Raw genomic sequence first — 25,260 nt, 5'->3', positions numbered from 1 at the left:
AGGCCTGTTTCTCCCCAAGGGAAACTGAGGCAAGGGCCGGGAAAGTGAGCAAAACAACAAGACTGTTTTTCCTCTCCTGACTGAAGTGTTGTCACAACGGACTCAACTAAAACCAGGGCCAGCGACTGCATGAGGAATGGAAATACCTACTGTAAGGCCTGCTTACTACACAGGAAAGGATCCGGCTGGGAAGAATCATAGAAATATAGGGCCGGAAAGGATCTCGAGTGGTCATCTACTCCATCCTCCCTCACTGAGGCTGCACAAATGAACCTACACCATCCTTGATAGGTGTTTGTCCAACCTGTTCTTCAAACCTCCAATGATGGGGGATTCTACAGCCACTCTTGGTGACCTATTCCAGTGCTTAACTACCTGCAGATTAAACCCATTGCTTCTTGCCCTACCGTCAGCAAACATGGAGAATAATTGAGCACCCCACTCTTTATAACAGCCCTTAGCCTATCTGAAGACTTATCAGGTCCCCCCTCATTCTTCTTTTCTCAAAACTAGAATGCCCAGTTTTGTCAACCTTTCCTTACAGATCAGGTTTTCTAAATCTTTTATCATTTTTATTGCTCTTCTCTGGACTCTCTCTAATTGGGCCACAACTTTCTTAAAGTGGGAAGCCCTTAACTGGACACAATAATCTATCTGAGACTTCAACTGTGCCAAGGAGAGTAGAATAATTACTTCTGGTGCCTTACATACGGACACTCCTGTTTCTACACCCCAGAATAGCAGCTTTTTTTCACAACTGCATCATATTCTTGGCTCATATTCAATTTGGTATCCACTGTAACCCCAAGATCCTTTTCTGCAGTACTACTCACTAGCCAGTCATTTCCCATTTTGTAGCTGTGTATTTGATCTTTCCTTCCTAAGTGCAGTACATTGCACTTGTCTTTACTGAATTTCATCTTGTTGATTTCAAACCAATTCTCCAATTTGTGAAGTATGAACTGAATTTTAATCCTGTCCACCAAAATGCCTGCGACCAGCATGGTATCATCCACAGATTTTATAAATTCTTTTATCCATTATCCAAATTATTAATGAAAAATATTGAATAGTATCAGACCCAGGACTGACCCCTGTGGGACTCCACTTGGTGGGTCGTCCCAGTTTGACAGCAAACCGTTGATAACTACTCATTGGCCTTTCAACCAGTTGTGCATCCATCTTATAGTAATTTCATCTAAACCACATTTCCCTAGTTTGCTTATGAAAATGTCATGGGAGACGGTGTCAAAAGCCTTACTGAAATCAAGATATATCCGATCTACTGCTTCTGCCCCATACAGTATGCCAGTAACCCTGTCAAAGAAGAAAATTAGGTTGGCTTGGCATGATTTGTTCTTGACAAGTCCATACTGGCTATTTCTTATCACTCTATTATGCTCTACTGCTTACAAATTGATTGTTTGATCGTTTGCTCCATTATCTTTTCAGGAATTGAGGTTAGGCTGACTGGTCTATAATTCCCTGGGTCCTCCTTTCCTCCCCCAACCCTGTTGAAGATGGGTATTAAGTTTGCCCTTGACGAGCCCTCTGGAACCTCACCCATCCTCCATGAGTTCTCAGAGATAATCCCTAAAGTTCAGAGATTGCTTCTGCTAGTTCCCTAAATCCCTAGGGTAAATTTCGTCAGGCTCTGCCAACCTGAATACATCTTATTTATCGAAATATTCTTCAACCTGTTCTTTCCCTATTCTGGCTTACACTCCTTCCACCTTGATAATATTAATTGTGTTACACATCTGGTCACAATCAACCTTTTTAGTGAACACAGCAGCAAAATAGGCATTGAACACCTCAGCTTTCTTGGAGTCTTCCATTAGCTCATCTTCCCTGCTAAGTAGTGAACCTACACTTTCATTCATCTTTCTCTTGCTCAAAATGTATTTGTAGAACCTCTTCTTACTGCCTTATGCCCCTTGCTAGCTGTATCTCATTTTGTGCCTTAGCTTTTCCGATTTTGTCCCTATGTGCATGCGCTATTCTTTTATACTCATCTTTAACAATCTGTCCATGTTTCTACTTTTTGTAGGGCTCCTTTTTGATTTTCAGGTCCTTAAAGAGCTCCTGAGGGAGCCATATTGGTATCCATCGCTTTGGTAAAGAAAGCCAAAGCCCTCCTGTTGACATCATCTGTACAGCCATGCATTCTTCTACAAGATGTATCTGTCCCTGCCTGGACTCTTCCCTTCAGCAGGCACAATGGACGAGAACACATCCTGCACCCCCAACTCTTTAACCCTCGCTCCCAGAACTCACTGCTCATCCGCCTGGGTCATACCTGGCAGTATCATTGGATGAGCAGCATGGGGTAGTGGTCAGAGGGACAGATGAACCTCAGCAACCTTTCCATGATGTCTCGGATGCAGGCTCCAGGAAAGCAGCATGCCTCCTAGGAGGTCAGGTCAGGTGGGCAGATGGATGCCTCCATCCCCCTCAGAAGTGAGTCCACCACCCTACATCTTCTCCCCTTGGGTGCATTGGCAGTGAGTCTCCCAGTCTTGGGAGAAGGTGGCTCCTCTTCCCCAACCATTGGGATTTGCTCTTTTCTCCTGTTGCCAATAGCGCATACTGGTTCTTCACCTTGTTGGACAGGGGACCTGGGAACATCCTGCTCACATAGGCTTCCTAAAGCCAGCATTTCCCTGCACTTCTCATTCCGGGAATCCTTCCACCTGGGGATGCTACATTTCCCTAACTCCCTACCCTGGGCACTGGGGGAGATCAAAGCTGAATGTGGATCTCTGGAAGATACAGGCACTGTCCCCAGGCACCCCCCCCCCCCACTCCCTGTGCCTACCCCACCCACAAGGGACTGATCTTTTCCTTCCTGCTTTCCCTGCATCTTGCCCTCCAACAGCGACATGGCTTTTCATTGACTCATGGTTTCACTAAGCCAGGACCCTTAAAGGCTTTAATCTGCCCATCTCTGTTTCTTAGAGGAGGAACACAAGAGCAATGTTCGGGGAAAACTTGGTCTACCACTATCATCTAGAGAGTTAATTGGCTTGTCCTATATAGCAGGAGTGCTTCACATGAGGAGCAGCATCACTGTTCACTCTACCTTCCTGTCCCACTGTTTTAAATAACGGTCGCTATCACATGGAGACAGGCCCAATTCTCCTCTCACTCTGCTTTGGTAAATCACAACTAACATTCTGAAGCCCCTGCAATAACACCAGTGTCTCCTCACGTGCATCACTTCTAGTCAGGACCCCCGTCTACTCTCGGGTCCTGATTTCCCACTGCTTCACCCCTTGTGCAGTCATTTACACCTGTGCAAAGCTGTGGTAACCTACTACCCCTGCTGTGAATGACTGGAGAATTCCGGCTTCAAGGCACTGCACTACCCAGTGGAAAAGGTTTTCTCCTAAGATTTCTCACCATGGCTATCGTGAGTATAGTGGTACTCTAGTGGTACCAATGGTTGCAGGGCATGTGTATTATTATTTGTATTGTGTTCATGCCCAGAAACCCCAGTTATGGATCGTTGCTTCATTGTGCTATGTGCTGTACAAAGAGGATTCCTGCCCCAAAGAGTTTATAAACCCTGCTCCGAGCAGGCCTAGGCAACGTAATGTTCAAAACATATGGGGCCGCTGGCACCTTGCCTAGGCTGGCACTGCTGTTACCATCACCAATGGTGGCAGAAACTTTAGAAACAAAACACCAAAAGGGCCTAATGTTCATTAACATTTCTCTGGCAGTGCAAAGGGGCCTCCAAGCAGGTGTTAAACAAGCAGCTGCCAGAAGGGTGTAAAGGGACCTTGGAACCTGATTCTCATTTACACTATGTGCTGACAAGGCCAAAGAGCTCAAAGTTCCTAGAGTCCACTGGGGACACCTGAAAAGGCATTGGCTCCCAAAGGTACAAGCGGACAGACGGCATCAGAAAAGTCAGCGTGTCTGCAGAAGACCTCCTGGTTGTGATTTTCACTCCAACAGGTGACCAAAAGGAGGAGAAATCTAGGTAAAGCTCCATGCACGGCATCCAGCCCTTCACACACAAGTGCCTGTGACTGACTGCAGTGAGATGGTGTCTGCGTGTTGCTGGAACTCTCTGGTAGAACTGGGAAGAGCCTCGTGAGGAAGGAGAATGGGGAGGGCTGAGCACAAGCGATGTAGAGCAGTTGGAAGCAGGGCGTTAGTGGGCGCAGCAAATAACAGTAGGAATGTGACACTGTAGGCTACCCTTCACGGATAGTGGGATCGAATGGTAGGCCCACTCCATCATGTGGCAAAGCCCTTTAAGAGTATGAAAGGTCCAACTATATATATATATATACACACACACACACACACAAAGACCTAGGAGATACTGGGAGAGACGAAACAGTCTCTGAAGTAAGAGGTGTTCACAAGAAAATCCTGTTACTATTTCTTTAAGGGCCCAGAGCCAGGATCCTGCAGAGGGGGTGGGGCAAGGTTTCCCTTCCCCACCCCAACCAATGGGGAACGAGCTGGGAGAAGAGGACCAGCATAAATGCTGCCTCCTCCCACATAGCATGGCAGACACCAGGAGACATCAGAAGGGAAAGGCTGGCCTGGTGAGGACCCTGAAGCCTGATGGCTAATTAGGAAAAGGGGCCAGCTAAGGGAGAAGCTGGCAAAAGCCTCGCAACTGGTTAACCCATAACCCAGCTCCAAACAGGAGAGCAGGGGACTCCTATTTAAGGACACCATTTTGAAGGACAAGCTCCAGCTCCAGGAAGGTTGCTGGGGGAGTCTCCTGGAACAGGACAAGAAGCTCAGAGGCCCAGAGAAGGGCAAGAAATGCTTCAAGTGCTTGATTTTGTTGGTAGTTCTGAGCTCTACTGAAGGGCCTGGGGGAAGTCCTGAGACCTGCTACTCTGGAGAGAAGAGTGTGTGATTTTTTTTTTCGTTCACTCCCATGGTGAGTTGGAAGGACTTTGCTGTTGGCCCAGGAGAAGCCGATGGAAGGGACTTCAAAGTGGCCAGCTTGAAGTCTGACCATTTACAGCTAGAAATCATAGAAATCATAGAATATCAGGGTTGGAAGGGACCCCAGAAGGTCATCTAGTCCAACCCCCTGCTCAAAGCAGGACCAATTCCCAGTTAAATCATCCCAGCCAGGGCTTTGTCAAGCCTGACCTTAAAAACCTCTAAGGAAGGAGATTCTACCACCTCCCTAGGTAACGCATTCCAGTGTTTCACCACCCTCTTAGTGAAAAAGTTTTTCCTAATATCCAATCTAAACCTCCCCCACTGCAACTAGACTTGGACACCCCAGAATTGGACTGAACTTTTAAGTGACTTGGCCGGAGAGCTAGGCCTCAGAAGGCCCAGACAGAGATGGACAACAGGAAGAGATGACCAAGGGGAAGGCATGACTACCCCACACCTACCCACAAGGGGACATGCCGGAGTGACCACTGCCATCACAAGGAGCCGTTGCCACTCTCAGTCTCCATCCCAGATCTGGCACAATTCACAGTGATAAAAAAAAAAATCGTTCTCAACTGACTGCTATTTGGGGTTTGGGTGTCCAAGAAGCTTCTTTCATAACAGACAATCCCCGAGAAAGTGCTCTGTTGAGGCTGAACTCCCTTCTCCCCCTGCAGAATGAGGATGAGGCACAAGGACCCAAGGCCGAACCAGGGACCTCCAGAGCTGAAAGGCTAAATCTCTACAGCTTGAGCTAAGACCCATATCCTCTGTGGAGTGGGCATAGGAAATGGAGAGACACATAACACATACTGAATAGTGGCTTACATACCTCTTCTGAACAGAAGCACGTCCCAAACATTTGCGGCCCAAAGCAGTTCACAACCCAAACAAGCTGCCACATACAACAACTGCCACCTTAGCCAAAGCTGGAGACCACCAGAGCTATAAACATGAATTTGCGCTAAAGAGCCAGGCTGCGTACATGGGGACTAGATTCATATTCTCTACTGCCCAGTGGGTTATGCGTGTGTGGCTGCAACCTGTGTTCTGTGAATACACAGAGAACTTCCATCTCCGGGGCTGATGACCTAGTGCCTTTCATGATGAACCTTTAATTCACTTCCTTTTACAAGGTATCAAATGAGATCTTCTGGGTCATGGACGAAGTAGTGGGAAGCAGAATGCCTCCAAAGTGACAAATCTATTCAGTTCAGATGTCACTGCCCATTTACAGTGGCCTTGGATTCCTGCCATGAAAACTGAGGTGAAACACCAAAAAAACGCCAAACAAACAAGGGCCTAATATCAGCTTTCTAAAGAGCAAAATGAAATCCCTGTTGCCCATGGAAGTAGAAAAATGACCGGATGTTGTGGATGTGAATGTTGATGGTCAGGAGACAGAAACCTTGAGTGACTGAATTCCTAGAATGCTGTGTATGGACAAGGGACAGCCTGAAAAGAGGCAAAGAGGGGATCAAATAAATCACTTGAGGAAGAGCAACGGGTCAAATTTGAAACACAAAGAAAAGCAGTTTGAAACTATTCAGTAGCCTCCAAAGAGCTCAGGAGCCCAATCCTGCTAGTTCCCCAGGGCTTCCTGCAAGGTGCTGTGCCATGTTAGAAGCTCCCAGCATCATGCCTTTAGAACAGGGGCGGGCAAACTTTTTGGCCTGAGGGCCACATCAGGTTTCCGAAATTGTACGGAGGGCCGGTTAGGGGAGGCTGTGCCTCCCCAAACAGCCAGGTATGGCCTGGCCCCTGCCCCCTATCCGACCCCCTTCCCCTGCTTCTCTCCACCTGACAGCCCCCCTGGGATTCCTGCCCCATCCAACCCTCTCCCCCCGGGGACCATCCACCCCACCCAGCTCTCAATCCCCTAACCCTAACTGCCCCCCGCCGCCCCATCCAACCCCATCAACGTCCTGACTGCCCCCACCAGGACCCCTACCCCATCCAACCACCCCTTCTCCTTGACCGCCCCCGGACACCCCGTCCCTAACTTCCCCCCGCCGCCCCATCCAACCCCACTCTCCTTCCTGACTACCCCCCCCAGCACGCCTGCTCCCACTCAAGCCCCATTCCCCACACTCTGACCGCCCCAACCCCTATCCACACCCCCAGCCCCTGACCACCCCCCAAACTCACCTGCCCTCTATCCAGTCCCCCCCTCGCCCTCTTACCGCGCTGCCTGGAGCACCGGTGGCTGGTGGCGTGGCTGCACCAGGACAGGCAGCCACGCCGCACAGAGCAGCGGGTCAGGCCGGGCTCTGCACCTGCGCTGGCCCAGGAGCTCGCAGCTCCGCTACCCACAGCATTACGCCGGCGGTGCAGTGAGCGGACGCTGCGGGGGAAGGGGGGAAAAGCAGGGAAGAGGCCGGGGGGCGAGCCTCACAGACCAGGAGCTCAGGGGCCGGACAGGATGGTCCCATGGGCCGGATGTGGCCCGCAGGCCGTAGTTTGCCCTCCTCAGCCTTAGGATCTTATTCTCCAGAGTGCTGTACACCCACAACTAGGGGGAGTGGAGGTGCATGGTCCCAGGCAGATTGAAGCCCTCGGAGAGCTTATCTTTGACGCAAGCATTGTAGCAGAAGCCAGATGCTTTGGAGATGATATGCAAAGAAGATGCGTGAGCGAGATGAGTTCAAAACCTAGCAAAATAACCCATCCACTGCAGCCTCAAAGCTTAGAGAACAGTGAGGTTTTCACTTTTAAACAGAGGTTGGATGCATAAAGAAAAGGCTTCCGAGGTTTTTCAGATGTGATTAAAAAAAATAAAGTTATGACTGGCAAATCTGTTTGAGTTCCTTTCAAATATAACGCAGAGCTATCGATTCTTTTCTTCAAGAGGTTTATCGGGAAGGTGAACAACAGAACACTAACAGCATGGTCTGAAAGAAGAGATCGAATAAGTCCTGAAAAAAGTATCGAAGGGGATTTTAAAAGCATTTACCATTGGTCTAACTCTGCTTTTCTTGAAGCCAATGGAATTTTAATCATTGACTTCAAAGGGAGCGATGGTTAAATGTCCATTGGCTTCATGGGAGAAGAGTTAGGCCAACACTGAGCACACCTGAAATTCCTCCCCTAATTCTTACAATGTACAGGGGGGGGCGGGCAAACTTTTTGGCCTGAAAGCCACATCAGGTTTCTGAAATTGTATGGAGGGCCAGTTAGGGGAGGCTGTGCCTTTTCTGTCCTGGCCGCCACTCCCTATCTGACCCCGCTCCCCTGCTTCTCGTCCCCTGACAGCCCCCCCTGGACTCCTGCCCCATCCACCACCACCACCCCCATTCCCTGATGGCCCACTGGGGATCCCTGCCCCATCCACCCCCCCTGCTCTCAGTCCCCTGACTGCCCCCAGACCCCCCCACCCCTAACTGCTCGCGGCTGCCCCATCCAACCCCCCTCTCCTTCCTGACTGCCCCCACCAGGACCCCTGCCCCATCCAACCACCCCTTCTCCTTGACTGCTCCCGGACACCCCGCCCCTAACTTCCCCCCGCCACCCCATCCAACCACATTCGCCTTCCTAACTGCCCCCCCCGGGACCCCTGCTCCCATTCAACCCCCCATTCCCCACCCTCTGACCACCTCGACCCCCATCCACACCCCCGGCCTCTGACCATTCCCCGACCGCCCCCGCCCCCAAACTCCCCTGCCCTCTATCCAACCCCCCCCCCCGCCCCCTTATCACACTGCCTGGAGCACCAGTGGCTGGCGGCGCAGCTGCACCAGGACAGGCAGCCACGCCGTGCAGCACAGAGCACCGGGTCAAGCCTGGCTCTGCAACTGCCCTGCCCCGGAGCTCGCAGCTCCGCCGCCCACAGCATTATGCCGGCGGCACAGTAAGCGGAGGCTGCAGGGGAGGGCGAACAGCAGGGGAGGGTCCGGGGGCGAGCCTCACGGGCCAGGAGCTCAGGGGCCGGACAGGACGGTCCCGCAGGCCGCAGTTTGCCCACCTCTGAGGTACAGCCTCGGGGGAATGATCATGTCATTCAGCAGGAGCGCAAGGAGAGTGCGGAACCTTTGGGGCCAGATTTGCAGAATTCTCGGCCCGCAGCAGCCCGTGCTGAGACCACTCAAGGTTCTCAGTGCAAGCTCGCGGGGCACGGAGCTCAGCTGAAAATCTGACCCTCCATCTGACATTTATAACTCAGTATCATTTTATCATCCATCAGCCTCATGGAAACGTCCGATTGTTGGGAAAAGGATTTAGTGTTATCAGCCACAGGACGAATACGACAATGTAAGACACACATATCAATCTGTTTGCAGAAGGCGAGCTGTACAACGCTGGTTGTTATTAATTGTGTGGATTACAGAAGCCCCAGGATTACCATCAGCTGAGCCCCAGTGTGTTAGGCACTACGTAAACCAGTGGTGTGCAAACTTTTCTAGCCGCACCCCCCCACCCCCCGTAATGGATTCTGTCCATGCCCCCCCCTGCCTATTATCGCGCAGCCAAGCCTTCCTCAGCAGCGGAGCTTGGGCTGAAGGCAGAGCTGGGGATGGGGGGCAGAGAGGGAATGAGGGCAAAGCTGGGCTGGCAGAGCGGGGGGCGGAGTGGGGCGGATCTTGCCTGGAAGTGGAGCTGGGCTTGGAGGCAGAGTAGGACTGGGAGCTGAACCGGGCTGGAGGCACGGCACTCCCTTCCTGCCTTTCCGTGTGCTTTCTCCTCCCCCCCCCCCACCCCAGCCCCAACGTTCCTCCGTGCCCCCCTACAGTTTGGGGTCCACTGATATAAACACACAGGTTTACTATGGGTATGTTTACATTACAACCAAAGGTGTGACTTCAGCATGTGTAGACACACCTGAACTAGCTTGTATCTAGCTAACCCAAGTAACAACAGCAGCTAAGCCTCGGCAGCATGAGGCCGGGACCCAGAGTATTTACTTGACTGGCTAAGCCCCTGCTGCTGCTGCCACACCACTGCTTTTTTTATTTGAGCTATCAAAATCAAAGCTAGCTCTGAGTACGTCTACACATGCTGCAGTCACACCTCTGACTACAGTGTGGACATATCCACAACCCCTGCCCTGCAGAGCTTTCAGCCTGAACAGGGCGGGAGAAAAGGATACAACATGCAAGCAAAACACAGGGAATTGAGACACTAGCTGGTAGCGACTGACCAAGGTCATAGAGAAGAACCAGTGGCAGAGCTGGCAACTGAACCCAGGAGTCCTGAGTCCCTTAATAGCAAGACCATCATCACTCCTAAGAAAGAGCCTTCATCGTCCCAAGTTTGGAAAAAGAGATAGATATAAACAGTTGTACTAAGAGTTCTGTGACCGTGTATTAAATCGTTCAGGATGATTCACCACTGTGCAGAGAGCCAGAACGAAGTCTATGTGCCACTTAAACCTTATTTTGAGTAGTCAAGTGGAACTGAAATGCTGCACAGACCACATGCTGGTGCTCTGCACACACTGGAGTTTCACCCCAAATGAGGCTGTATTCACAGATTCTGAGCTCACTTTGCAAAGCTTAATGAAAGATACTTATAGAGAATTGAATCGAATCTGTAAGGCTAAGATTATGTCACCGAGGTCGGGGAAGACACGAACTCTGTGACTTCCAGAGACCGCCATGACATTTTCCGCTTCAGCCCCAGCGCAGCGGGGCTCGAGCTGTAAGCTCCCGCAGTCAGGGGCCTCCACAGATCTCAGCCAACACCAGGGGACCTGGAGCTCTGAGCCACCACGGGTGTTGGGGGGACCCCTGCAGCCACAGGAGGACCCCAGAACTCCAAGCCACTGCGGACAGCCGGGGGGACCCCGGAACTGTCAGCCACGGTGGCGACAGGTCCTGGATGCCACCTCTCCCATCCTATAGCAGGTCTTGGGCTCTCATCCCCCGGTCAGACCCATTTTATCACAGATATTTTTAATAAAAGTCATGGACAGGTCACGGGCTCCAACAAATTTTTGTTTATTGCCTATGACATGTCCCTGACTTTTACTACAAGTAACTATGACAAAATATTAACCTTTTATCTATAAGTCCTTGTGCCTCACTCATCATCATAGTCTACGAGCAACCTTCCAGTAGTGCATTAGACAACACGACTATTGGTCACATGACCACTGGTCACACGTTTGTTCTCTCATCTTCTCCCCAGGAAGAGAAGCACATGCAGTAGAGATACACCCCTTAGCACCATATGAGGAATGTGTTGCAAGCTCTGGTAGCTAGGATGTTTTTTGTGGGGAAAAAAAAATCTCAATTAAAACACACAAGACAAAAAAAATGTCTAAAAAATGTTGATCAATCTAGCTGAACCAAATACAGGAAAAACTTCCAAACATATTTTTAAAATTTTGCTTTTTTTCCCCCAACATTTACAAAGGGTTGAAAAAACAAAGGAAACATTTGGTCAAAAGTTTTGCCGGTTTTTCCCCAAATCTTCAAATGTTGAATTTTGAAAAATTTCAACTTGCACGAGAAAATCTGTTTTACTGACTTAACCTTTAAAGTGAAACTGACGTGGAAAACAAGAGCTCACCTGAATCAAACTGTTCTCTGTTCCCATTGGCTGGACTCTGACCCTTCTCCTGGGATAGATGTTGAGTCTCTTGCATGGCGGAAATCAAAGACGTCCTAGTTTCCATTGCTCACAATGAAATGTCTTCCTTTCCTAATTCATCATGTAACAAAAATTTCCTGCAGGACAGTAAAAGAGAATAAATGAGCGGCCTATTTTGACCAAGTAAACACATTTCCCTAGCTCTTCTTAAAGATCCTCTTTTGAGTCACCCTGCATTTTGATTGTTGTAATTAATCTATGTACTTCTATGGCTTTTATCATTACAATATCAGAGCAACAGTGAATTTATCCTTTGAGATGGGGATGATTATACTTCTCTATTTACAGATGAGTAACGGAGATTAAGGTCCAATCCAAAATCCACTGAAATCAATGGGATTCTTTCATTGATTTCAAAGGGCTTTTCATCAGTCTATTGGTGACTTGTTCAAGGTTATATAGGGAGTCTATGGCTGAACTAGGAATTGGACTCAGTACAGTGCCTTAACCACAAAACCCATCGTTCCACTGCTACATCTCTAATCTGCTCCCAAAGTTCTTCTGTATACTTGACCTTAACAGGGCCAAGTGCGGAAAAGCCGCATAGTCTAGTGCTGAGAGTAACGGGCTGTAAATCCGGACGCCTGGGTTCTTTTAAACCAAACTGCCACTGTGGTGCTGAGCCGTGGCTCTGTCCCCTCACAATGCACCATCGAGTGCAGCTCAGCCAGCCAGCTGATCTAAGCCAGTGGTAAATCACTACAGCCCTGGAGCAAGTAGAATGCAGGGAAGAATTTTGTGACACAGAGGGGTTTCTCTGAGTCACCAGGCCTACCAGGGATGTTGCATCTTGCACATCACCCTCTGCTCAGGGCTGTGCCTTAGAGGTACAATCTAGCACTTGGACTGTAAACTCTTTGGGACAGAGGCTGTCTGATTATAGGTTTGTACAGAGCCCAGCAGAGTTGGACTTTGACCCTGATGGGAACTTTTGGGCATCACTGGAAGACAAATAGTAAATAATAATAGATTGTTGTTGGGGAAATGTCCTTATTGGCTTCTTTATCTATAAAGCGCCTAGTACACTTTGGGCACTAATATATATGTATATATGATCATTTCTCCACTTCATCTTTATTTCTCCTGACATGCAACTTGTTAATGAATGAGCTGCATTATACACCATGGCTATTTCAAACTCAGCTAACCTCAGAACATGTATATCTGTCATCCCCAGTGTACATTCTCTTTAAATTAACTATGAAACTAGAAGCGATCAGTCCATTGGAAGTCAAAAAACACTAATCCTTCAATAGAGAAGCACTAGAATATTTCTGTAAATATAATTAATAAGAAATAGGATAAGTATCAGCTTTTTCCACGAAACTTATTTGGAGGGGAGGGAGAAAATGGTAGTTAAAGCTTTTATTTTTCCCTTGGTAGGTTCAGATATTTTTACATTCACCCTAACCAGACAGTAAGGGAAGGTAATCTGGGATTGGAAAAGCGATCAATTTAAAAGGTACCAAATCAGTCATTTTAAATAGAACTCCAGGGTAACAATATAAATACAGAGCAGAGATAAATTATTCAGTAGTATCGTTAAATCTTGAGAAGTTCCCCATTATTTTGACAAGATAAAGATATGAGTTAATGTGAAGTTTAAGGCGTCTGTTCAGACAGTGGTAGTGTTTATACTGGCACATAGCAAATAACAGTTTCTGTTAAAAGAAATGTTGTTAAGGAACGTTAGGCTCTGATCCGTTAGAAGGACTCATCTGCATCCCAACCAAGTCAGCAGAGTTCTGCATCACTGGATAAGACTGCAGAATTGGCTTAAGCTTTTATAAATAAGAGATGTTGAACAAAGCAACAGAGGAAGAAAAATGTTTTCACTAATATGGGGGGTTTTTTTGTTTTTTGTTTTTTTAAAACATGTCAGTAAAAACAGTCTTGATCTGGATTTAAACAGGCATTGTGGCAGCTGTGGGAGGAAGAAATCTGGTCCAAAACCTACTGAAATCAATGGGAGACTTTCCACTGAATGCGCTTCGGAGCAGGTTCAAGAAACAGAAAGTGAAAAGTCCATGACACTGCTGAGTGTATTTTCATTGTCCAAGAGGAACAAAATGAACAGAGGCAAGTAAATGGTCACCAGCGGCAAAGTTTGGATATGAACTTCCCTACATTCTGAAGAGGTGGACACAGCATTTTTGTTTTGGGCTCACCAGGTCAACACATATAAATGGTCAAGAGAAATTCAAAGGGATTTTGTTTAAACGTAGTCTTTACGTATTTTTACGTTACTAAGGAACACATTTTTAAAAAAATAAAAGATGATACTGTGCCATGTACCTCGAAGAAGATGCTTGTAAAGTGTGACCCGGTAATTGTCTATGGCCAATCTTTTCTTGTTGGGAATGGTTACAAGATTATAATTTATTACAAAAGAACATTTAAAACATCTTCCCAGTATGATCTGAAAATAAGCCCAAACTCTAAAATTTTCTCTTCAGCGAACCAAAGATGCTCAGGTATTGCTCTGAGCATTCACGTTTACATAACTGGCTTTCAGTGAAAGCTGACTGTAGCGGGGTGGAGCTGAAAGGGCTTGAAACCAGCCCTGGAAGAGGGCTGGGGCTGCGAGAGGACTGCTGCTGAGGAAAGCAGCAAGCCTCCGCTGATTGGGGAAGCAGCCACAGCTGGGCCACGCCCCAATCAGGGCGCAGCTGGGCCCTATAAAAGGCTGTGAGCCAGGCCCTCAGGCAACCTCTCTCTGACTGTAGAGAGGGAAGGACCTGGCTGCCTGGGGACTGAGCAAGCTACCTAAGTAGCGTAGAGCTGGGGGAAGGCAAAAGGAGCTGGGGAGCTCCTGTCTGGAAACCACCACAGGCTGCAGGGCCTAAACAGGTTCTGGAGCTGCGAAGGTGCAGTAGGTCCTAACCCCCCACTTGCCTATGATGACTGGCTCTTATACTGCAGTCTGCCCCAGGGAGCAGGGGCTAAATGATGACTGGCAGTAGCTGCTGAGGCAAGGTGGGATTAGGGGGTTGGGGGTTCCTTGGGGAAGGGAGACCCTGGAAGTGGGGGGATACTGCTGGGGTAGAACCCCCCCTCTCAGATAAAGGGGCACTGGGGGTTGGGGAGGGACCCAAGCGCCAGTAACAGTAGGACATTGGCAGAGGGCGTTCTGGAGCTGGTAAAAAGAGCTAATTCCCAGACAGCCAGCAGGAGGCGCCGCTGGGTGAGTCTTGCGCATTACACTGACTTAGGCTGTTTGTTAATAAACAGAGAAATTATTTGGATCACAACAGCACCTAGAGGCTCCAACCAAGATCAGGGACACATTGCACTAGGCACAATGGGATTAAAAAAAACCGAAACACAGTACCTTCCCTAACGAGCTGACAATCTAGACCGACAAGACAAAGAGGGTATGTCTACGCCCAGGCCAGCCGACCCGAGATGGGGGGGGAAGCAGCACAGAAACTTGCCCAATGTCACACCGCAGGTCAGTGGTAGAACCCAGGTCGCCCTAGTCCAGTGCCCTATATACTGACCACACGGCTTCATGGTGATTGCTGTTATTGTTATTATTTAGATTTATTAATACTTGTTCCTGGATAGAAGAGAAACACACAACCCCTGCCCTGAAGGCAATCTAAAGCCCAAATTCTTCAAAGTGACGTGCAACATCAAGACCCCCGAACCCTTGCAAAGCTGAAGTCAAAGAAATTTTGCACAGCTCCAGGGGTCCAGCAGTGCAGAGCTGAGTCCATGATCAGGGTTAAATTGTAGATATGATGCTCCAAGTAGCAAACAGCAGGGAATGGACAGGTTTGGAAAGACAATGATAAGATCACTCACTGATTCTATCTAGGTACTTGTATGACACACACCCCCAATAATATCTATGCACATCTCAGTGATTCAGTTAAAGAGGAGATTCATAGGTAATAAAGCTGCTAACAAACTAGCCTGTTCCATCTTCCCCGTTGGAAGGGCCCTCTGTGGGACCTGGGTTTTAGGAAGTAGGGAATACTGCTGTAGAGGTCTAGCTGTCCCGCACCCCATGGGGAGGCAGAGACCCACATGTGAAGGGCATGATTTAATTAGTCTGACAAAAACACATGCCCTTATTCTTCAGTGTTCCCAACGCTTGCAATCTTTGGCATTATGATTGATGCCCCAACTCCTGGAGTGATGTGAATAAGTGAAAATCTCAGCTTTCATTTAACTAACAAACAAACAAACAAACAACCCTTAGCGTTGCAGAGAAAATGTGACTCAAGCACCCCATAAAAATAAAAAAAACAGAAGAAAAAAAATCAAGGTTTTTAAACCTGATGATTTTGGCAGGGGGGCCTCTCCTAATTTTTGGCCGGTGCAGTTGGCAATACGGATTCTTCAACAGCTCAAAGTCAATGAGACACTTCCCCTCCTAGCTAACTCTTGCTCATGCTTAATTTGGCATCTAATCCCATTCACAGGCAGCAAAAGAAATCGAATAAAAAATAATCTATTCCCCTTGGTTGTTTCTTCCCACTGCCAGCAGACCTGCAACTGCACTTTTGCCTCTAATCTATTGCATTGTAGTCTCTATAAATATTGGCTCTTTGCATAAAACAAGACAGCACCTAGAATTTCACCATTTTAAATTCCTCCTTTTGTCAACTCCAGCTCATTTGTCCTTTTTTATCATCCACATAGGGCAGGGTTCTCCTCTCAGATCCCCAAACGTGACTCCCTTCACTCCTCACGCAGGTTCCTCATTCCCCCACGTTCCTTTGGTGACAGCCTCTCCTTGATCCTTTAAAATTATTTACATCAAAATGCAGAACCACGGAACAGAGGTCACAGAAAGAGTCCTTCACAGTGGAGAAAAGAATTCTACAGCATGGTAAGCTTCCTGCAGAAGTCATTTCTGGGGGTCATTGTCACATCAGCGTACCCCTCAACTGGGCCTTGGACGGCTTGAGAAGTAACACTCCCACTGACTTCACAAGAACCTGGTTACTCTGGCAATCGACAGGGCCCTTACAGGGGATGGAACCAGCTCCCACCCCCAATAATATCCCTGTTCAGGGGGGTCTCCCCAGCTAATGTAAAGACTTTATGCCAGCCTTGCTCCCAGGTCCTGGTGTAGGGGGCTGATCAGGGGCATGCCAGGAGAGGTAGAGAGTGAGTCAGGGATGGATCGGGGGCATGGTCAGATGGCTGCTCTCTCTGCAGAGGGCTATGGGAAACGGAGCACACATTACAGGGAGCACAAAGACAACTTACTGCCCCCTTTTCCTTTCTCCCTGCCACACCCTGTTTTGCCTCAAGTGCGTGAACAGAGGAACTGAGTTTCAAACCCTTGGATTTCTAATCCCATGATGTTTTTCGGTGTGGGGGAGGGGTGGAATTGAACCTTGGAAAATGGTACCACCTATCATATGGAAAACAAAATTGCATCCACCAGAGTTCACTGGGGGCACAGAGCTGTAGTTTCGGTTCATGCCCATATCGAAAGCTGTGATTTGTAGTCTGTAAATTTTAGATGTAACCTTGACAGCCTTTAAACCTTTCGAACTCCAAGTGCTAAAGCTCCATTTCAAAGCGAGAGAGGAAACTGCTTTGGACTAGTTGGCCAAACAATTAGGTAACTGAAATTACAAGTGACAGCCCTCCAGGGACAAAGAGGCAGAAAAGGCCATCCAGCACAGGACTATGCAGGCATACCTTTTTAAATGCCACTGCAGAGCTGCACGGTCACACCAGCTGACTCCTGCTCTCCTGCCATTCCAGAATACATCCTCCTATGACTTCACAGCTACCATGGACCTCACTGCTCTATGGAACTAGTCTAGAAGGCCTCCAAACTACATGTGGCAGGGCTGTTTAGCCTTAGGCACAATGAGAGCAGCTGTGGTTGAGTAGCCTAAGCACACGACTGGAAGTGGGTTTGAGTCCTGACTCTACCACTGACTTGCCATGGGACTTGGTGCAATTCATTAAACCACTATGTGCCTCAGTTTCCCCATCTGTAACATGGGGATAATGATGCTCTCCTATCTTTATAAAGCCATTTAGAACAAGTGGAAAGGGATGTAAGTGCAAAGTCATTACCTTGAAAGATTTTATATTCCAAAAGTCATTACGATGTATGAAAACCACTCTGGTGGCCGTGATGAGATGGAGAATTCTGTCCTTAAAGGAGCCAGTCACCCCGTGACAGACTGGTGCTATTAATTATGTGGCTTTATGGAGCTCTTGGACATGGCAGTTTCGACGGCTAAGTGCAGGTACACAATGGGCTTGTGGATCATGCACAGAAGTACCATGTTCTGCTAGACATGCTAAAATACTATCTGGACTAGACATGCTAAAACAACGAAGTGCAGTCCGCATGGCGGCTGGCCTCAGTGAGGAGGCGGTGTTGTGTTGGGCGGGATGGGAGCTCCAAATGTGCAACAGGAGACAGCAGATCCCAGAATGTAATGCTCCTTCAGTTAAGTTCCGTTGTGATCAAAACAGCCTAGCCCGCGGCAATGGCAGGGTGCAATGCTTCATCCATAGGTCAGCACGCTCAGATACAGGACAGGGCAGCTCCCAAAGTGCAGTGCTCTGCTGTGACCCAAACAGCCTAGCTGGGAGAGAGGGCAACTCCCAGTACGCAATGCTCCTTACTGATCCAAGCCGTGTGTCCCACAGAGAGAGCAGGTTCCAGCAGAGGATACTTGATCATGACACAAGCCTCCTAGTCCACGCAGATGACGGCTCTCAGGAGGCATCGTTGCCCTGTGAACTGAGTGACAGGGCAGGATGCAGCATGCAGTGGTCTGTCAGGGTCTAAGCAACCTGCTCCACAGATCGGGCAGATCGTACACAGCGCCACAGCCAGCCCCTTGGAGACCCCAAGTCCTCACATGTAACGTGACAGCTTGAGCAGAGCAGCCTGGTTCAGAGACAACAGGCTAGTTCTAGCACAAAATCCACAGGACCCTTTCCAAGCGCCCTGGAAAGCTTTCAGCGCTACACGGCACTGAAACTGGTTGCTTGTGAGCACCAAGCTGCTCAGCTCGAGATGGCACCTTGCATGCTCGAATTTGTCTTCTCTGCTAGTGGCACATCACAGCAAGTGCAATCAGCTGCGTTTTGTGAAGATCAGGTGTTTCCCCCCCTCCACTGGCTGGGGTCAAGGGACCCATGTTCCCTTTGCAGTCTCAAAGGGCATGTCCGCACTGCACACTAAGCCCAGGCTCTGACTCAGCTTTGAGCCCAAGCCCCACTTCTGTGCACACACAAATCAGTCTGACTCAGGTCAGCAAGCAGCCAAGGCCCTGGTCCTAGGACTTCCTAGCGGGGTAGGTCAGAGCCTGAGTCCCGCTGCGGATGCAGTTCAAGCCACAGACCTCAGTCAGAAAGTCTGCGTAGTGCAATATGGACACATTAGCACAGCTGAGACACCCAGGTCCAGCAATTGTAAATGCTGGTTTACAATGCAGTAAAGATGCTCGAGCACCAAGTCCACAAGCCCAGGTCCCACACACCTGGGCTTTATGCATCCAATGAAGTGAGCTGTAGCTCATGAAAGCTGATGCTCAAATAAATTGGTTCGTCTCTAAGGTGCTACACGTCCTCCTTTTCTTTTTGCGAACACAGACTAACACGGCTGCTACTCTGAAACCTGTGGACATACCCTAAGTCTGGGCATGGTCCTTCTCTTAACTCTTCAGATTACCCGAGTGCAGTGAACAAGTCTATCAGGGAAATCCCATCAAATGGGTTACATTCTCCCCACCTTTGGCAAGTCATCCCACTGAGTGTTTATGGGATGACGTGCATGAATAAGGCAAGTAGCTTGCAGCTCAGAGTGAAATCTGACAATCTAGGTCGAGGCAGCTTCTCAATAACCCCTCACTTTTAAAGGATCAGCATGGTACAGTACTTACCCCTCTCTAAACCTCTGCACTATGCAAATGGAGCATCATTCAGAAGCACTACTGAACACATTAAAAACCAGCCTCCCACCTTCAAGAGAAGGAGCCTGGCTCTCTTTTTAGACAAAGTACCAGTTGGAAACCTCTTAAGGATCATTTCTTCAACATTTCCATCCTTTTAAAAATTAAAGGCTCTAAGCAGAGCCCTTCAACAACTGTTCTCGTTTATGTCCCGTGATCGTTTCCTTGTGACATTGAACACTCTGCAAGATTTGATTAAGGGCAAATAACTACTTGGAAAGTGCTGTGGTGGTTCAAAAATATTCCCAGAAGAGATCCATATTAATCCGGAGAACTAGAAGTGCTCCCCAAATTATAGGGCTGATCCTGCCCACGTTGACGGAAATGGCATTGAGTATACAATGTATAAATAAATCTATATGGGGTTTGATGACACCCAGAGCCTTGATTTCAATGGGAACAGATCTATCCCACTAGAAACTTACACTATGCTTAACACCATAATACAGTACTGAATACAATATAAATATAGAGAGTAGATCAGTGATACTAAGACTGAGGCTTGCGAGCTGCAAGTGGCTCTTTAATGTGTCACTCTTTGCAGCACATGGTATTTAAACCCAGTGTGATTTAATTATTAACCAATCAGGAGGCTTTTACTATGTTATTAACCAATTGTAGTTAATAAAATAATAATACTTGGTCAGTCATTCTGCTGTGAGAATAATATATATATAGTAATGAAACAATGACTTCCCACGACTGTGGTTCTTTTGGGTAAGGCTGATCACCAATTTGGCTCCTGAACCACTGAGGTCTGAGTATCACTGGATAAGATAATATTTAGACAGATAAAATTAGATACAGTAATATATCTAATTAGTTCAACTAACTTGTTTACAAAGAGCAAGCTGCACACTATTAGAAAAAGTTAGATAGCTTGGATAATCTAATTGGATCTGGTCTATGTATTTATGCTGTACTGTTCCACTCATGGTGAGCCTGACACAGCACCTAGAATGATAGGTCCTGCCCTCCCACCCCCCGAAGCCAGGGGCAAAGCCATACAGATTCAATTGCAAATTATGAACTTAATGCCAAAAAGCTGCCATTCACTGAGGGTAGGATCAGGTCTGGCATGTGCAGTATCTTATAGTTCCCCAGACTGAACTGGATGTTTGGGATTAGTGAGATTCAGGACTATTGCGATTGCTCCCTGGCCATTTCCAAGTATTTTCTAAGGCAGTGGTTCTCAGCCAGGGGTCCAGGGCCTGCGAGCAGGTTTTACGGGGTCCTCCAAGTATGACCGATGTTACACTCCCAGGGCAGAAAGCCAAAGCCCCGTCACGCAGGGCTGAAGCCTGAGCAACTTAGCTTCGCAAGGCCCCCCTGTGGCATAGGGTCCTGGGCAACTGCCCTGCTTGCTACCCCCAGCTTTTATATGCAGAAAAACAGTTGTGGCACAGCTGGGCCGTGGAGTTTGTATAGCATGTTGGGGGGGGCTCAGAAAGAAAAAAGGGGAGGGATAGCTCAGTGCTTTGAGCATTGGCCTGCTAAACCCAGGGTTGTGAGTTCAATCCTTGAGGGGGCTATTTAGGGATCTGGGGCAAAAATTGGAGATTGGTCCTGATTTGAGCAGGGGGTTGGACTAGATGACCTCCTGAGGTCCCTTCCAACCCTGATATTCTGTGATTCTAAGGTTGAGACTCCCCCTGTTCTAAAGGACCAATCCTGCATTTCTTACAAATCACAAAGGCCTGGATCCACAAGATACCAGACTTTGACACCTAGGTCCCATTTTTAGGCACCACAAAACTCCCATCTGGCTGCCAACTCTCCTTGTAGGTGCCAAAAGTCACTCACCTTTGAAGTTTTTGCAGTAAACGTCCTCACAGTGCCTATGTTTCTGCCTCTAAGCATGCACTCTGCTGCTTCCCTCTATCTGCCTGGATGCCTATGGCCCACCTAAGCCCCAAAGTGATCCATAAAACCGGAGGGAAGACCAGCGTCTGCAAGCCTAGGTCACCCGTGGAGCCCAATCCTGCAGGTGTGCCTAATGCCACACAAAACAGCTGGGAGGGAGAATTCCCTTACAACTTTTAGCCTAGCGGTTCGGATATTCACTCTGGCTGTGGGAGACCCTGGTCCAAGTCCCCCTGATGAAAAAGGATTTGAACACCCATGTGCCATCTCTCAGGCGAGTGCCCTAATCACTGGGCTATGGGGCATTCCAACGTTGGCCTTCCTCAATCTCTCCCACTGAATTTATTCCACTTTAAGTAATTGAATATTTAAATAATTATTGAGCCAGAGAGAGAGTGAGAAGGGCTCTCCAGCCCCGTATGCGAGTTAGGCAGAGGAGTGCCTATCTTTCCTGTTTTCTGGATTGCTAGCAGAGCTGGGTGCCTCTCTGCAACTCAGAATTCAGCATCGGTCTCGGAGAGGGGAGGGGCTCAGCACACCCCCCTCTTATTGGCATCTCCCATTGGCTTACTTAGGTGGCTCCCTGCCTAACGTGTTGGCTTAGTGAATCACATTCCAAGGTGCCTGTCTCTCCCCGTTCATTGTATAGGCACCTATGCCCCCTAACTCAGACTTTGAGGATCACAGTGCTGTTCCAGTAATCTATGAGGCACCTAAGTCCCTTCTGTGGACCTGGGCCAAACTGACTTTCGGGGGTCTTCCTGGCGTGCAAAGAGAGCTTGATTCTGCCCTCCGTGCCCACTGATGGCGCCGAAGGATCACTGCCTTTCAGAATGCAAGACTGGGCCCTAAAATGACAAAGGATGATTCTCTTATTATTAACTGACAGCAGGGTGGATTTGTATAGTGTGTACCTTCTAAAAATGAAACCTACATCTATCTCTGAGTTGTGAAGAATATGTATTAAGGTTATAACAACCAACAAGACTGCACTTTTATGTAGAAAACTATGATTTAAATCACGAGTCAGGAAGACTTGATTTAATAATAGTTTTCTACATATTCTTCACAACTCAGAGATAGATGTAGGTTTCATTTTTAGAAGTTACACATTATACATTTTTAAAGTGATTTATTTTGAAAACTTTTCAGATGAGTTTTACAGCTATATCAGAAAATGAATGATTGGTTATTTCATTTACCAAAGGTAATTGAAGCAGATATTTATGAAGTCATTGGGAGGTGAACTATCTCCAATTCAACAGGTTAATCATTAATATTTGGAGGATTTTCTTGCCATGCTGTATTAGGAGAAGAAGTGCCTTGCATAATGACAGGTTTCAGAGTAACAGCCGTGTTAGTCTGTATTCGCAAAAAGAAAAGGAGTACTTGTGGCACCTTAGCGACTAACCAATAACTAACCAAATAATTACTTCCGAAGTGAGCTGTAGCTCACGAAAGCTTATGCTCAAATAAATTGGTTAGTCTCTAAGGTGCCACAAGTACTCCTTTTCTTTTTAGGAGAAGAAGAACATTTAAATTGTTTTATTTAACTAAAACAACAATGTTATGTATTCTGGATTTTTTTTCTTCAACAGCAAACATGTAATAATATTTTAACAAAACAAGCATGTACATTTTTTAATTTAATTCAACATTCAAGTTTTTTTTAAAATCAGGTTTGTTTTTGTTAAAATTGTTTTTAACTAAAATAGTTAAATGAATTTTTTTTAAAAACAAAACAAAAATCAAATTGACTATGTCAGCCAGGTCAACATGAGAAACTTAAAGTATTGGCTTCTGCAGCTAACTCTGTTGTCTCCACCTTCATTTTCCTGTTTGTTCATAATCTGGAAAAGAAAAACAAGCTTTCCTGCTTTTTCGGGTCCCAAACGACTTCTCAATTTGGAATGAATTAGTCCAAAGGCAGAAAATATTCTTTCTACACCGGCAGAAGAAGCTATGGCTGTTAAAAGTGAGATTATCACTTCACCAGTCTCTGAATCCAAGTGCTTAAGTGATTTCCACCAGTTCACTGGTGTGACTTTCTTTAAAACATCATCAGCAAACATATATTTCTTGAATGGTTCTTATTCCCAAACTGGCTCTTTTATGGCCTGCTGCCATTATAGGTTTTCCCTTCTAGTGAGAGAATGGTCTGGTAGCTCTCAAATCAATGAACGCTACACTCAGAAAGACCTTAAGACTTCTGGAATATGCTGCTCAAACAGTTTCACTTTTGTTTCTACTGCCTGTCCCTCCCTTCTCACATTTATCTCCAGACATCTTCTTCTTGTCCAGATCTATTCTGTCCCAAACAACCTTCTATTCATTAAAAGAAAAGGAGTACTTGTGGCACAAGGAGTCCTTTTCTTTTTGCGAAAACAGACTAACACGGCTGCTACTCTGAAACCTTCTATTCTTTGAACTTTTTGAAGCTCCGCACTTTTAGAGAGGGGTAAGGGATTGACTCTGTGTACACAAATTTGCAGAGGGACAATAGGTTTGAGATCTGTTATTTCTCACCTCTATATATTTATTTATTTAAAACATTTTTGCTGTTAACAAGCATGTTATCTCTGGAGACACAAATCCACAGTCTGAGAACTGCAAAACTAAGCATCCCTGATGGTATCTTCTAGACTGAGCGCTGAGTCCCTTTGGGTAGATAGAAAGATTAGCCTAAATAATCTATACAGACGCCCCTGGAATCCCATAAAATTGGGTCCCTAATCCATGAACTATTGGAACTCATTTAAAAAACTTTTCTTAAACATTACACGAATATATTGTCTAATGCTATAGAATTACAATTTAGAATCCCTATTCCATGATGAGATATCTTTGAGCTATAATGTATCATAATTAAAACTATCTTTAGATGGGTTTTTTCCCTCAAAAAGCATTTTATCAAAATAATCCGATTTAAATAAAAAAAATCAATGATTTAAAAAAAAAATTCTGATTTTTATCCACCCTGACTGACAGTTAAACAGACTGATTCTCCACTGCCTTCCTCCTGAATTAACGAGACAGGGTTGGTCATATCTTTTATTGGACCAATATCTCTTGGTGAGAGGCACAAGCTTTCGAGCCACACAGAGCTCTTCTTCAGGTTTGGGAAAGATACTCCCAGCATCGTGGCAAAATGCAAGGTGGAACAGTTTGTTCAGCATAACTAGTTACAATATATTGTAAGAGACCATTCAAGACAGAGTGGCCTGTTAACACTTCTGCAGTCAGAGGACAAAAAGAGAGGGCTAGTGGGTTATGGATTGTTGTAATAAACTATAAATCCAGTGAGTCTGTGAAGTCCATGAGTTTTAGTGTCTAGCAGAGTTATGAATTTACGCTCCCAGCCTTGTCTTTTGAACGTGTCGTGCAGGTTTTGCTCTCTGCAGACCAGGACACACCCACTCGAAGCAGCACCAAACTCTGCCAGAACAACAGATGCAAAATCTGCAGACACATCTACAGTGCTACAATGATCAAAACCCTCCCAAAACACACCTGTCAAGGTCCATGGATACTACACATGCCTATCACAATATGTGGTGTACTTTGTCCAGTGCAATAAATGCCCCACTAACAACTATGTAGGTGAAACCAGACAATCATTATGCTCTTGAATGAACGCACACAGAAAAATGATAAGACAAAAACACCGCATCACCTTTGGGCAAACGCTTTTCACAAAGCGATCACTCTGTATCTGACCTCTCAGTCCTCGTCCTCAAAGGAAACCTGCACAGGTACAAAGCTTGGGAGCTTACATTCATAACTTTGCTATATACTAAGGCTTTGTCTACACTATCACTTTTGTTGGCAAAACTTTTGTCGGTCAGGGGTGTGAAAAAACCACCCCCCGACGGACATAAGTTTCACCGACAAAAGTACTGCTGTGGACAGCGCTATGTCAGCAGAAGATGCTCTCCCACCC

The 25,260-nt window shown here is 46.9% G+C and overlaps 1 protein-coding gene across 1 annotated transcript in view; it reads right to left on the bottom strand.

Annotated features, from left to right (window-relative positions):
* Positions 1 to 25,260, bottom strand: part of SFMBT2 (Scm like with four mbt domains 2) — a 193,245-nt gene that overhangs the window by 154,833 nt on the left and 13,152 nt on the right. The window contains exon 2 of the mRNA XM_084636621.1: positions 11,431 to 11,588. Coding sequence (XP_084492747.1) covers positions 11,431 to 11,536 — 106 coding nt within the window. The 5' untranslated portion in view covers positions 11,537 to 11,588. The remainder of the gene's footprint in view (positions 1 to 11,430; positions 11,589 to 25,260) is intronic.

This window comes from Lepidochelys olivacea (assembly GCF_965140295.1).
Source record: "Lepidochelys olivacea isolate rLepOli2 genome assembly, chromosome: 1".
NCBI classification, from domain to species: Eukaryota; Metazoa; Chordata; order Testudines; family Cheloniidae; genus Lepidochelys; species Lepidochelys olivacea.
The sequence above is the reverse complement of the archived record's forward strand: the minus strand, read 5'-3'. Positions and strand labels throughout refer to the sequence as shown.